This window comes from Heteronotia binoei, chromosome 18 (genome assembly GCF_032191835.1).
Source record: "Heteronotia binoei isolate CCM8104 ecotype False Entrance Well chromosome 18, APGP_CSIRO_Hbin_v1, whole genome shotgun sequence".
In the NCBI taxonomy this organism is placed as follows: domain Eukaryota; kingdom Metazoa; phylum Chordata; class Lepidosauria; order Squamata; family Gekkonidae; genus Heteronotia; species Heteronotia binoei.
Window position 1 is genome coordinate 38347193 of NC_083240.1, and position 13050 is coordinate 38360242.

The window sequence follows — 13050 nt, forward strand, 5'->3', positions numbered from 1 at the left end:
CATGGAAGAATACGTGATTTTGTAATGTCTGAAGAATAATGATTTATAATTTTGAAGTAATTTTCAGGATTCATTCGTTATTTTCCACAGGTTTTTTTTGCGGTTTTTGTACAAGTTGTTCTGTCCTGAGGAACTCTAGGCTTTATCCCACCGGGAGTCTGGCAAGCCTAATCGTCATCCTGAGCTCTTGAAAAAGAAGACCGCCGATTTATAGCTAGGGTTGCCAAGTCCAATTCAAGAAATATCTGGGGACTTTGGGGGTGGAGCCAGGAGACTTTGGGGGTGGAGCCAGGAGACATTGGGGGCGGAGCCAGGAGCAAGGGTGTGACAAGCATAATTGAACTCCAAAGGGAGTTCTGGCCATCACATTTAAAGGGACAGCACACCTTTTAGAATGCTTTCCTTCTATAGAAAATAATGGATAGGGGCACCTTCTTTTGGGGCTCATAGAACTGGACCCCCTAGTCCAATCCTTTTGAAACTTGGGAGGTATTTTGGGGAGAGGCACTAGATGCTATACAGAAAATTTGGCACCTCTACCTCAAAAAACAGCCCCTCCAGAGCCCCTGACACCCGCGGATCAATTCCCCATCATTCCCTATGGGAATCGTTCCTGGAGGTGCATAATGGCTGTGGGGGTGGAGCTTGGGGGGAAGCCTGTAAAACCAGGGGATCCCCCGCTGGGACCTGGGGATTGGGAAGCCTATTTATAGCCCTCCCTTCTCTCTGAATCAGAGACTCAGAGTGGCTTACAATCTCCCATATCTTCTCCCCCCACGAAAGACACCCTGTGAGGTGGGTGGGGCTGAGAAGCAGCTGCCTTTTCAAGGACAACCCTTCGAGAGCTATGGCTGATCCAAGGCCATCCCAGCAGCTGCAAGTGGAGGAGCGGGGAATCAAACCTGGTTCTCCCAGATAAGAGTCCGCCCACTTAACCACTACACCAAACTGTCTTTTCTTGGTGGGGAAGGCAGGCTTCTCCTGTGCACCTGTCCCATTCGTAGGGAGTCTTTAACATAAAGGAGCACTCCAAAACACCTGGAGTGCTATGGTCTATTCTACCACCACTAGGCTTGCCAACTTCAGGTTGAGAAATTCCTGGATATTTGGGAGTGGAGCCTGGGAAGGGCAGAGTTTGGGGAGGGGCGCCCCGACACCCCATGGCGCCCTAGGCAGACTCGCTGCCTGGTGCCCCCCCAAAGCGCCCCCCATGGCTCCATTGCTCCCCCCAGCTCTGCACCCCCCGCATCCCCCTTCCCTCCGTGCCTCCTCCTCCTCCCTCCCTTCAGACCCTTTCCCACCCCATGTTTTATCCGCCGATTGAGTGATTGGCTGGGGAAGGGGGGGCTTTAGATAGCCAGAACGCGGCGCTAGAGCTGGTTCCGGCATTGAAATCAACATGGGGTGGGGAAGGGTCTGAAGGGAGGGAGACATTTGATGTTTGTTCTGTACGGCTCTTACATTAAGCAAGTCTGGCCATTGAAGGGAGGGAGGAGGCAGGGGCGCGGAGCCGCAGGGGGGAGGCGAAGGGAAGGGAACTAAGGGGCGGAGGAGGCAGGCAAACTAGGTGCTTGCCTGGGGCACTGGGAGGGGGTGGGGAGCCCAATTTGGTGCCCCCACCCTCCTGGCGCCCTAGGCAACTGCCTAGTTTGCCTAGTGGGTGAGCCGGGCCTGAGAGAGCCTTTAGCAGGGTATAATGGCCTAGAGTTTGCCGTTCAAATGTAGGAGAGTCTTAGGTCTCACTTGGAGGGGAGCCTAATCACAGCCTCTGCAGCCTTATTCCTGGGCCAGCGACTGCTGAAAACATTTATTTTTTCCCAGGCCTTTGCCCCCCATCCTCCATTATTTCCAAACGGAAGGACGGCATTTAAAGGGAACGTGGTCCCTTTAGATATGATGACCAAAACTCCCTTCGGAGTTCAATCGTGCTTGTCACAACCTTGCTCCTGGCTCCACCCCCAAAGTCTCCTGGCTCCACCCCCAAAGCCCCCTGAGTCGGACCTGGCAACTCTAGCAGCCCTGGAGGGGGCAATGAAGGAGGGCATCACCTTGGTGGCAGTGCCACTCCAACTCAACTGGATTGCCTTCACTTCCTGAAGGGGTGCCTTCCCTTGCCCCACTCATCAAACTTTAAAAAAAAATAAAAGTCGTCAAGCTTTCAAATAGGGGATAACACTTCTTATGGTTTACTAATTGGTCTTTTCTGGTAATACAAGAATTTTAAAAGATATTTAATGACTTCTGCATTAATGATAGGGTTGCCAATCTCCAGGTGGGAGCAGGAGATCCCCCGGTTTGGAGCCCCCCCCACTTCAGGGTCATCAGAAAGCGGGGAAGGGGGGAAGGAGGGAAATGTCTGCTGGGCACTCCATGAGTCCCTATGGAAACTGATTCCCATAGAGTATAATGGAAAGTTGATCAGCAGATCTCTGGGGAAGCTGTGTTTTTGAGGTAGAATCACCAAATTTTCAGCATAGCATCCAGTGCCTCTCGCTAAAACAGCCTCCAAGTTTTAAAAGGATTGGACTACGGGGTCCAATGCTGTGAACCCCAAAAGAAGGTGCCCCGACATTATTTCCAATGGAGGGAAGGCGTTTAAAAGGTATGTGGTTCCCTTAAATGTGAGGACCTGAACTACCTTAGGAGTTCAGTTGTGCTTGTCACAACCTGGCTCCACCCCCACGCCTCCTGGCTCCACCCCCAAAGTCCCCAGATATTTCTTGAATTGGACTTGGCAACCCTAATTAATGACTTAGTTTTAATATGTTGTAAATTGAATACAGAGAAATTGGGTTATAAGTATTTGGAATAAATACTTCTGCTTATGTTTTCTGTACTGTATAATAAATGCGTATTAAGATCCTTTTGAAAAATTCTTAATAGTGCTTGCAATTTTATCAGGGTTCCTTCCCCCCCCCCTTCCATTTTACAAAAAATAATAACAATACTAGCCGTTTGATTTTTTGCCACTCAGGAGAAAGGCAGAATATAATCAACTGGCGTGGCCTCTGCCCTTACTCAAGATGGCCATCTGTCTTGTAACAGTGGGGAGCTCGCCCTTTTCCAAAGTGTCTCTCTAACCACCTTTTAACTTTCCGTGCCCTCTTCCAAGATGGCTGCTCCCCTCGCCCCACCCTACCTGCTTCGTTTCCTTTCCTCTTTCAAGATGGCCGCCCGCTCTCTCCCGTCGCTCCTTTCCCGCGCTTCGTCGCCTTCCGAGGCCAAAGCCGCCATATCACTCGAGGGCAAGAGGCCGGCCGGCGGTTACCGTTTTTTCCTTCGTCCCCCCTTTTTTCCCGACATGCTCTGCGGGACTTCCCTCACCTCAGCCGTTCCTCCCCTCCCCCCCCGGAAGAAGGAATCGGCTCGGCCGTTGTTGACAACATGGCGGCGGTGGCTGCCGCCTCCTCGGTGTGGGGCTCGGGAGGTGGCGGCGGGACCGGCAGAAGGAAGGCGCCGCGCGACCCCTGAGCAGGACACGGGCCCGGCCCCCTCTTGGCCCGCGCCGCCATGTCCTTCTTCAAGCGGAGAGGTAGCGAAGGCGGGAGGGAAGGGCAGCCCGTGAGGAGGGGTCTGGGGAGCGGGGAAGGTAGGGTTGCCAATCCCCAGGTGGGGGCAGGGGATCCCCCGGTTTGGAGGCGCTTCAGGGTCATCAGAAAGCGAGGGAGGGGTGGAGGGAAATGTCTGCTGGGCACTCCATGGTTCCCTAGGGAGACCGATTCCCATAGGGTATAATGAAGAATTGAGCTGTGGTTATCTGGGACTCGGGGTGGGGGCTGGGTTTTTTTTTTTTTTGTTAGAAACACCAAGTTTTCAACGTAGCGTCCAGTGCCTCTCCTCAAAACACCCTCCAAGTTTCAAGAAGATTGGACCAGGGGGTCCGGTTCTATGAGCCCCCAAAGAAGGTGCCCTTATCCTTCATTATTTCCAATGGAAGAAAGGCATTTTTAAAAGGCGTGCGGTCCCTTTAAATGTGATGGGCAGAATTCCCTTTGGAGTCCAATTATGCTTGTCACACCCTTGCTCCTGGCTCCACCTCTAATGTCTCCTGGCTCCACTCCCAAAGTCCCCAGATGTTTCTTGACTTGGACTTGGCAACCCTAGGGGGAAAGCAGTTGGGAAGAAGGATTTTTTTTGGAGGGGGAGAGAATATTCCACCTCTGCCCCCCCCCCCCCCCAATCTCAGTGGTATATCTGTTCTGTCTGCGCTAGAATTCCTCGATACCTTGATTATTTACCACATCCGTGTCTCACCTTTTCCCCTAAGGGGCACCCAGAATGGCTTCCTTTGTTCTTCTCTCCTTTACCCTCTCAACACCCCTGCGAGGCAGGCTGGGGAGAGAGAGCCTGTGCCTTGCCCAAGGTCACACCTGGCAGAACAGGGATTCAAAACTGGCTCTCCTGGGCTCTGGTCTGGTCTGACCACTGTGCTGCTGCGCCTGATGCCGGAGATCCCTTAACTGGAGATGCCAGGATTGAACTTGGCACTTTCTGTACTTGAAGCAAGTGTCCTGCCGCTTGCCTGTGGAGCAGGGCTGGCCAAACTTGCTTAATGTAAGAGCCACATAGACAAAACATCAGATGTTTGAGAGCCACAAGACATGAACGTCAGAAGAGGAAGGAAGAAAAATAGGGAGAGATTGAAAGAAAGCAACTTTAAATGCCTTCTCTGAACCGCTGACTGACTTGGTTTGGATAAACGATTTGAAGAAGAATTGCAGATTTATACCCCGCCCTCCTCCCTGAATCAGACACTCAAAGCTGCTTACAATCTCCTATTTCTTCTCCCCCCTGTGAGGTGGGTGGGGCTGAGAGGGCTCTCACAGCAGCTGCCCTTTCAAGGACAAGTCCTGCAATAGCTATGGCTAACCCAAGGCCATTCCAGCAGGTGCAAGTAGAGGACTGGGGAATCAAACCCGGTTCTCCCAGGGGGGAGCGGAGCTGCTGTGGCCGCCCAGGTGGAGTGGGGTTCTCTTGTGAAACTCAAGGCAGCTTACGGTGCCGAGAGCCCAGGCCCATCAAATCAGGTGCCCCCCCCCCCCGCCCCCAACAAAACAACAAATCCTTCTGTGAGCCCCACCAAACATGAAATCCTGGCTACGGCCCTGGGTCTGCCATTGAGCTTTGGACTCATTAAGAGGAAGTTGGCTTCAACCAAGTCAGACCATGCATCCGCCGAGTGTAGGATAGTCTTCTCTGGCGAACAGGTTACTTCTAGAACTTTAGGCAGAGAAAGACCTTTCCCATCACCTGTGAAACCTCAGTGGGAGATGTAAGGGACTGAACACCTGGGATCTTCCACGTGCATCATTGATGCTCTGCTTCTGAACTTTGGGCTGAATATGAAGTTGATTTATACATGAAGCTGCCTTATACTGAATCTGACCCTTGGTCCATCAAGGTCAGTATTATGGACTACTCCAGGAGTGACCAGGCTGTGGTTTGGGAGCCACATGTGGCCTTTTCACACATATTGTGTGGCTTTCAAAGCCCCCACTGCCTCGTCGGCTGGTTTGCAGCGGCATTTGTCTTTTTAAATCACTTCGCCAAGCCACATGTGGCTTTTCCACACATATTGTGCGTTTTTAAATCCCTTGTCCAAGCCAGCGGCAGTTTGGAAAGTTGCCTTCCTCCCTTCCTCAAACATCTGACATTCATGTCTTGCAGCTCTCAAACATTTGATGTTTGTTCTGTACGGCTCTTATGTTAAGCAAGTTTGGCCACCCTGGCCTACTCAGACTGGCAACCGCTCTCCAGGTTCTCAGGCAGAGGCCTTTCACATCACCTCCTGCTCGGTTCTTTTACACTGGAGATGCTGGGGATTGAACCTGTGAGACCTTCTACATGCAAAGCGGAGGTGGTTCTCCTGAGCCACAGTCCCTCCCCCAGATCAAGAGAAAACACCCATTCGTTCAGTGTTAACTGGCAGCAACTCTCCTGGATCTCCAGTGCAGAGAGGCCTTTTCCCCAAATCTGTAAGGTGGAGATTGCACTTGGGATCTTCCGAAAGTAAAGCTAGCACTCTGCTTCTGATCTACATGCCACCCTTATTTGAGAGTGTAATACAGTTTTCCCAAAAGGTTCGTCCAGTTCACTGCATTCACTTCTTTCAACTTCACTTGCAGTGACTCTCGTTAGAATGAATTACTTTTATCTCTGATTTTAAAGCGATAGCTTCAGCTGCCTGTTCCGCCATTTTGGTGGTAAAATCAAGCGCCGTTGTCAAATCGGGTTTTTTTTTTAATTTATTGGCTCTACATAGCTTGCAAGAGGTTCTTTAAAATTGTTATGAATGTCTTGCCTTAATATGAGAAGGTCTGCTCTTGTAATCGGTGCAGAATCGTCCTCTGTTTGCATTCGGGTGTTGAGAGTCTTTCCGGCTGCCGTTTTGGTTTATAAGCCTTGCGTTGACTTTGTAGTCACTGCCGATATTTCCGAGTTAAAATAGTCTTTAATGGATGCTGGATCAGGCCCTTTTGCACCCTATTTAGGTCTCTTGAGTTTTTCCCATTAAGGAGATCCCTTTCTGCCTGATGAGCTCAATGTAGTTTTTACAGGGAGTAGTAGGAAGGGAGAGCTCTGCAGTTAAGCATCCACCATTGAGCACACGACGCCCCGCCCCCACTTGCAGTGACTCTCCAGGGACTTCCCCAGTCCATCGACCTGTGATCCACTAACTGGAGATGCTGGGCATTGCTCCCAGCACCTTCTGCACGTAAAATCAATGCTTGGGTTCATGAAAGGATGTGAACTGCAGGAAGGTGGGCGGTGGTCTGGAGATGGGTATTGAAGAAGTATAAGCACGTGGGGAAAGGTATAAATATAGGCTTGGAAGAGGAGACGAGGATGGGGATGGACAAGCATAGACAGCTTCAAGAGGGGATTGGATAAGCATATGGAGCAGAGGTCCATCAGTGGCTGTTAGCCACAGTGTATTGTTGGAACTCTCTTGTCTGGGGCAGTGATGCTGTGTATTCTTGGTGCCTGGAGGGGGCCACAGTGGGAGGGCTTCTAGCCCCACTGGTGAGCCTCCAGATGACACTTGTGTTTTTTGGCCACTCTGTGACACGGAGTGTTGGACTGGATGGGCCACTGGCCTGATCCAACATGGCTTCTCTTATGTTTTTATGGATCTCCTGATGGCACCTGGGTTTTTTTTGGCCACTGTGTGACACAGAGTGTTGGACTGGATGGGCCACTGGCCTGATCCAACATGGCTTCTCTTATGTTCTTATGGCTCTCCTGATGGCACTTGGGGTTTTTTTGGCCACTGTGTGACACAGAGTGTTGGACTGGATGGGCCATGGGCCTGATCCAACATGGCTTCTCTTATGTTTTTATGGATCTCCTGATGGCACCTGGGTTTTTTTTGGCCACTGTGTGATACAGAGTGTTGGACTGGATGGGCCACTGGCCTGATCCAACATGGCTTCTCTTATGTTCTTATGGATCCCCTGATGGCACTTGGGGGTTTTTTGGCCACTGTGTGACACAGAGTGTTGGATTGGATGGACCACTGGCCTGATCCAATGTGGCTTCTCTTATGTTCTTAAGGACCTCCTGATGGCATTTGTGTTTTTTGGCCACTGTGTGACACAGAATGTTGGACTGGATGGGCCATTGGCCTGATCCAACACGGCTTCTCTTGTGTTCTTATGACAATGTTCCCTCTAAGCTGAGTTGGTGTGAGCTAGCTCACACTTTTCTAGCCTTTGGCACACTCATTTTTGTCTTAGCTCGGGAAAAATGGCCCCAGAGTATGCAGTGGCTCACCCCTTTAATGCCAGTAGCTCACAGAGTAAAATTTTTGCTCACAGGACTCCACAGCTTCGAGGGAGTATTGGGGATGGAGCGTTGGTAGTCAGGGAGTGTGTAAGAGCTGTATGACAGGGGAGGGCAGCCAGATATTTTAAGAGAAGGGAATTCGGCGAGGCAAAATTAAAGTAGATGGGTATTGAAAGAGAGAGTCAGTTAAGAAGTAAGAGAAGCAAGTGGCCAGAGAATCAAGCAGACTGCACTAGGGAGGGAGTTGCAGGAGGTGTTTGGGATGCGTTAGTGTGATGCTGCCTTGGGGGGAGACGAAAGGTGAAAGCCAGATGTCTGCTAGGGCAGGAAAGGCAAAAGGGGCTTCACAAGTTTTTGCTGAGCTTTGTCATTAGCCCAGATCTGTGTTTGTCCCCTGCCCATGTTTGGTGGCTGGTCTCATTCTGCGTGTCGCGATGATGCCTCGGAGGCAGCTGGAAAGTCGTCTTGCTGCTATTTGTTTTGCAGCCACTTCTCACCAGACTTAGCAGAATATGTAGGTTTGTTAATGTAACCAAATCAGGCGGTGAGATGGGCTGAGCCACTTCTGTCTGCGTGTTGGGAGAGCTGCATTTTAATGTGCCCCTGCATTTAGAAACTCCCAGCAAATAAAAATAGCACCTTGGAGACAGAATTTCTAACCTAGATCTTTGCATGCCGTGCTAGTTTTCCACAGTGAATTGCTAATGTAGTTGATGAAGTTTGGAAAATCAGCCTCTGTGCCCTGTTTGTGGCTCCTCCAGGATAGCTGGTTGGCTGCTGTGTGAAGCAGGCTGCTGGACTAGATGTACCAATGGCTTGATTTGGCAGACATCTTCTTATGTTCTAATCCAGGAGTGGCCAAACTTGCTTAACGTAAGAGCCGCACAGAATCAACGTCAGGAAGAAAAATAGATGGGGTTAAGAGAGAGGTGGGAAGAAAGCAACTTTAATTTTAATTGCCTTCTCCAAGCCAGTCAATGGAGTGGTGAGGGCCTCGGGAGCCACACAAAACGTGTGGAAGAAGAAGAAGACCACAGATTTATATCCCGCCCTTCTCTCTGAATCAGAAACTTACAATCTCCTATATCTTCTTCCCCCACGACAGACACCTTGTGAGGTGGGTGGGGCTGAAAGGGCTCTCACAGCAGCTGCCCTTTCAAGGACAACTCCTACGAAAGCTATGGCTGACCCAAGGCCATTCCAGCAGCTGTAAGTGGAGGAGTGGGGATTCAAACCCGCTTCTCCCAGATAAGCGTCTGCACACTTAACCACTACCACACCAGACTGGCTCTCCTGAGCCACAGTTTGGCCACCTCTGTTCTAATCCCTCACCTTTGTTCTGAACTGACACCATTCATTCCGTAGTCTCAGCACCTCGCCATGTTGTTTGGCTGCACGCGTAGACCAGACTACACTCCCTAGCAGAGCTCAGACGTGGGGCAAGAAAAACTGGGCTAGTGTGTGACCCCCAAGGCTGTGTGGCGCCCCCTCATTAGCAAAGAGGTTGCAGCCAGGATGGCAGAAGGTGCATTAGGGTGGGAGGGGAGGTTTGGCAGCTCCAAAGCCAGTTTGGAGAGCCAGTTTGGTGTAGTGGTTAAGTGTGCGGACTCTTATCTGGGAGAACCGGGTTTGGTTCCCCACTCCTCCACTTGCACCTGCTGAAATGGCCTCGGGTCAGCCATAGCTCTGGCAGAGGTTGTCCTTGAAAGGGCAGCTGCTGTGAGAGCCCTCTCCAGCCCCACCCACCTCACAGGGTGTCTGTTGTGGGGGAGGAAGGTAAAGGAGATTGTGAGCCGCTCTGAGACTCTTTGGAGTGGAGGACGGGATATAAATCCAATATCATCTTCTTCTAAAGACATCAGGGCGACATAAAAGCACTTTGAGGGTTCTTTCTGACTGAGCAGATCCCCAGGACTCTGATCTTTTCTTAGCTTTTTAGCGGCATGTCAGAGGATTCACGTGAATGTCCTTGAGCATCCTGGGTTGTTGTTGTTTTTTTTTTATCTCAGCGCCTGCCTGAGAGCAGTTGGCTTTTGCTGCAGCTTCCGCCGGCCTCAAAGCTTCCCAGAACCACAGGAAAACCATGGAGGAGGAGTTGACCCGGTGGAGCTGATGCTTAGCTTTCAGCTGGTGGCTTCATTGTTCTCTGTGCTCCTGAATGACGACGGGGGAGTCTGACCGAATTATATTCAGAGGCCGAAGACAGGGAACAGTCACCTAACAAGGGGACGCTTCCTAATTGCTGCTTCATTCAGTGGAAGTCTGTCTGAAAGCCTGCCTGGGTAGCAGTAAGCTCAAAGCCTCGGGCAGCGTGCTTATTTTAGGAATCTCGTCTTTCTGATTCACGAGTTGTCCCCAGCGTAACGAATTGGGTTGCAAGACCGATTTGGCTCGGTTGTGTAAGTTCTTGGTATCACGGGGGAGAAGTTATAAACAAGGGCTGTGGTTTTCGAGCCAAATATTGAATTTGCACAAAACTGTCATGTAACCTGAGACACGGTCAGGTACTTGCATGTGTTAAAATGGACCCAGTGCCCTTAAACCGAAAGCCAGGCACATTCTGCAGCAAATGCAGGAGAAGGTGGTACCCAGGAAAGATGTAGGCAACATCGCTGGGAAAGATGGTTGAGGGATTCCTGCGTGGCTCTTCTCACCTGCTGCGCGATCTTCTTGGGCTCGAGGGTCCATTGGCAAAGAGGATTTACAAACCATTGCAAAACAGTAGGGTTTGTAGAATCTTTCGGGCTCAAGTGCCATGTTCTACTGGAGAAAGTTTTCCTTCCAGACGTTTCGTTCTCAGCTGCGGAGAACATCCTCTCCACAGCTGAGAACGAAACGTCTGGAAGGAAAACTTTCTCCAGTAGAACACGGCACTTGAGCCCGAAAGATTCTACAAACCCTAATGATGTTACCAGACGTGAAAACCTGAAATCTTTCATTGAAAAACACATCTTGATCTCTTATGACCCTTTGGCCTGGATCGACAATCTTCCGTAGGGTCACAGTCCTCTAGGGCAAGAGCGGCAGTTGGTGTTCCGGTCCCTGAGGGATATTTTTACAGAGCGCTTCCCACTTCAGAGTTTCTTTCATGAGAGACGTTGTAGCAAGAGAGAGGCTAGTAAATAGGCACTTGGCTGCTCACCTGTGGCAAATGCAAGGTGCAGGTATGCAGTTATGCAAGGAGGCTTCTGTGAACTGGAAGGGGAATGGGTTGTTGGGGGGTTTTTTGCTTCTCTTTCAGGCTGTCGATACGCCACAGTTGACTTAACTTTGCATGTGTGGGTGGACCAGATAGTAATCTTGTTGTGGAGTAGTTCGTTCCTTCCTTCCTTCCTTCCTTCCTTCCTTCCTTCCTTCCTTCCTTCCTTCCTTCCTTCCTTCCTTCCTTCCTTCCTTCCTGTTCACTTAGGTAGTTTTGGATCAGTCATTGTTGTGCTAATGTCCAAACCTACTGTTTTGGATTAAAGGGGGGAGGTTATATCCAGTGTTCCCTCTAAGCTGTGGAGTTTTGAGAGCAAAAATTCTGCTTTGTGAGCTACTGGAATAAAGCTGTGAGCTACTGGCAATAAAACTGTGAGCTACTGCATAAATTACTTTGCTCTGGGGCCGTTTTTTCCCAAGCTTAGAGAAAATGTGAGCTGCAGGCTAAAAAAACCTGTGAGCTAGCTCACACTAAGCTTAGAGGGAACACTGGTTGTATCCATGCGTTTGCACCTTGAGTTCTTTGGAGGAAAGGCAGGATACAAATATGAATGAGTTTTCTCTCGTGGCCCGTGATAGCTCAGCAGTAGTCTTGTCTGGGGGCGGGGAGCAGAAAAGGTCTCTGGAAGGAAAAAAGTTTGGTGTCTGAATCTTCCTTGTACATTGCCAAACCTTAACAGGGGTGGCCCAACTTGCTTAATGTAAGAGCCACATGGAATAAATGTCAGATGTTTGAGAGCCTCAAGACGAGGGAGGGAAAGAAAGAAAGAAAGAGAGAGAGAGAGAGAGAGAGAGAAAGAAAGAAACTTTAACTTTAAAAGCATTCTCCAAGCTGCTGGTCGGTTTGGTTTGGAGAAGTGATTTAAAGAGGCAAATGCCTTCTCCAACCGGGCAGTGGGGACTTCCAGAGCCACACAATAAGAGTGAAAGAGCCACGTGTGGCTTCCGAGCTGCAGTTTAGCCACCCCTGCTCTAAAACAATGAGGTACCTGCAGAAATGTTTGAAGCTACTAAATCAGCCATCGAAGACCAGCCAGTATCAAACAGTGAAAAGTGGCAAGCGTGACTGGAACAAAGTGCTTTGTTTCAGGAATGGGCTGTAAACACTCACGTTTATCTCTTTTCCAAGCGGGTGCAATGTTGGTCTAATTATAGAAAGAGGAAATAATAAGATGTACCTGTTAGTGCTCTGTGATTATGTCAATACATCGCTGATTGTGTAATGCCTGTGCCCAATCCTAGTAATACATAATGTGCACCCAATCCGTGTGGGACAGGCTTTTGAGAGGAATTGCACTTACGTTATAAAGCAGCAGCCCAACTGGTTTTCAGGTGTGTGACTTTGCCTGAAAGTCATCCTCTTTTTATGGCTCACTGGTATTTGCTCATGAGTTGGTTTAACAGAAAACCCTACTCAAGAGGAGCTGTTTTGTGGCTGGTCTGCTGAAAATGGTGGCAGGGGACAGATCTCCTCCTTTGTTTTGCAGGACAATTGAGCAGGCTTTCACATTGCATTATGCATAACGCTGCTCTCTTTCGCTATACATTTTCCTTGCTACCTTCAACTGTGGCTAAGGGTTACAGAGCAACATGAATTTTAGTTTTAACCAAGATCTTCCAAAAACTTCAGTCCATATTTACATAAAGATCATTGGATGCTTCAGCACGGCAGGGGAATTTCTTATGAGGAAGTCAGTGGTCTTCCAGTCTTTATGACAAGGGTGTCAAACATGCGGCCCAGGGACCGAATCAGGCCCCCAAGCAACTGGCTCTTGTCTGCTTCCTTCTCCCTCTCTCTTGCTTCCTTCTGCATAACAGCTTCCTTTGCAAGGCTTGCTCAATTGCACAGGAGCTACAGAGCAAAACCTCTGTTTTCTCCATTGGTTGAGGCTCCTCCCCTTCCTGGTCCCCTGGGGAGGGAGGGAAAGAGCCAGAGCTTCCTTTGCCCAGTTTCCTGGATCCCACGGGAGAAATACAAAGAAAGCACCTTTAAGGCCAACAAGGGCTAATGTTTTAAGTTTTTAATATATATATATATTGTCTGTGTCCTTTAAAAAGTTTATA

At 49.7% G+C, this 13050-nt stretch overlaps 1 protein-coding gene across 1 annotated transcript in view; it reads left to right on the forward strand.

The window, feature by feature from the left end:
* Positions 1-3336: 3336 nt before the first annotated feature.
* AKAP10 (A-kinase anchoring protein 10) overlaps positions 3337-13050 on the forward strand; it is a 60632-nt gene continuing 50918 nt past the window's right edge. Inside the window, exon 1 of the mRNA XM_060259284.1 lies at positions 3337-3532. Within this exon, the coding sequence (XP_060115267.1) occupies positions 3511-3532 (22 nt within the window). The 5' untranslated portion in view covers positions 3337-3510. The remainder of the gene's footprint in view (positions 3533-13050) is intronic.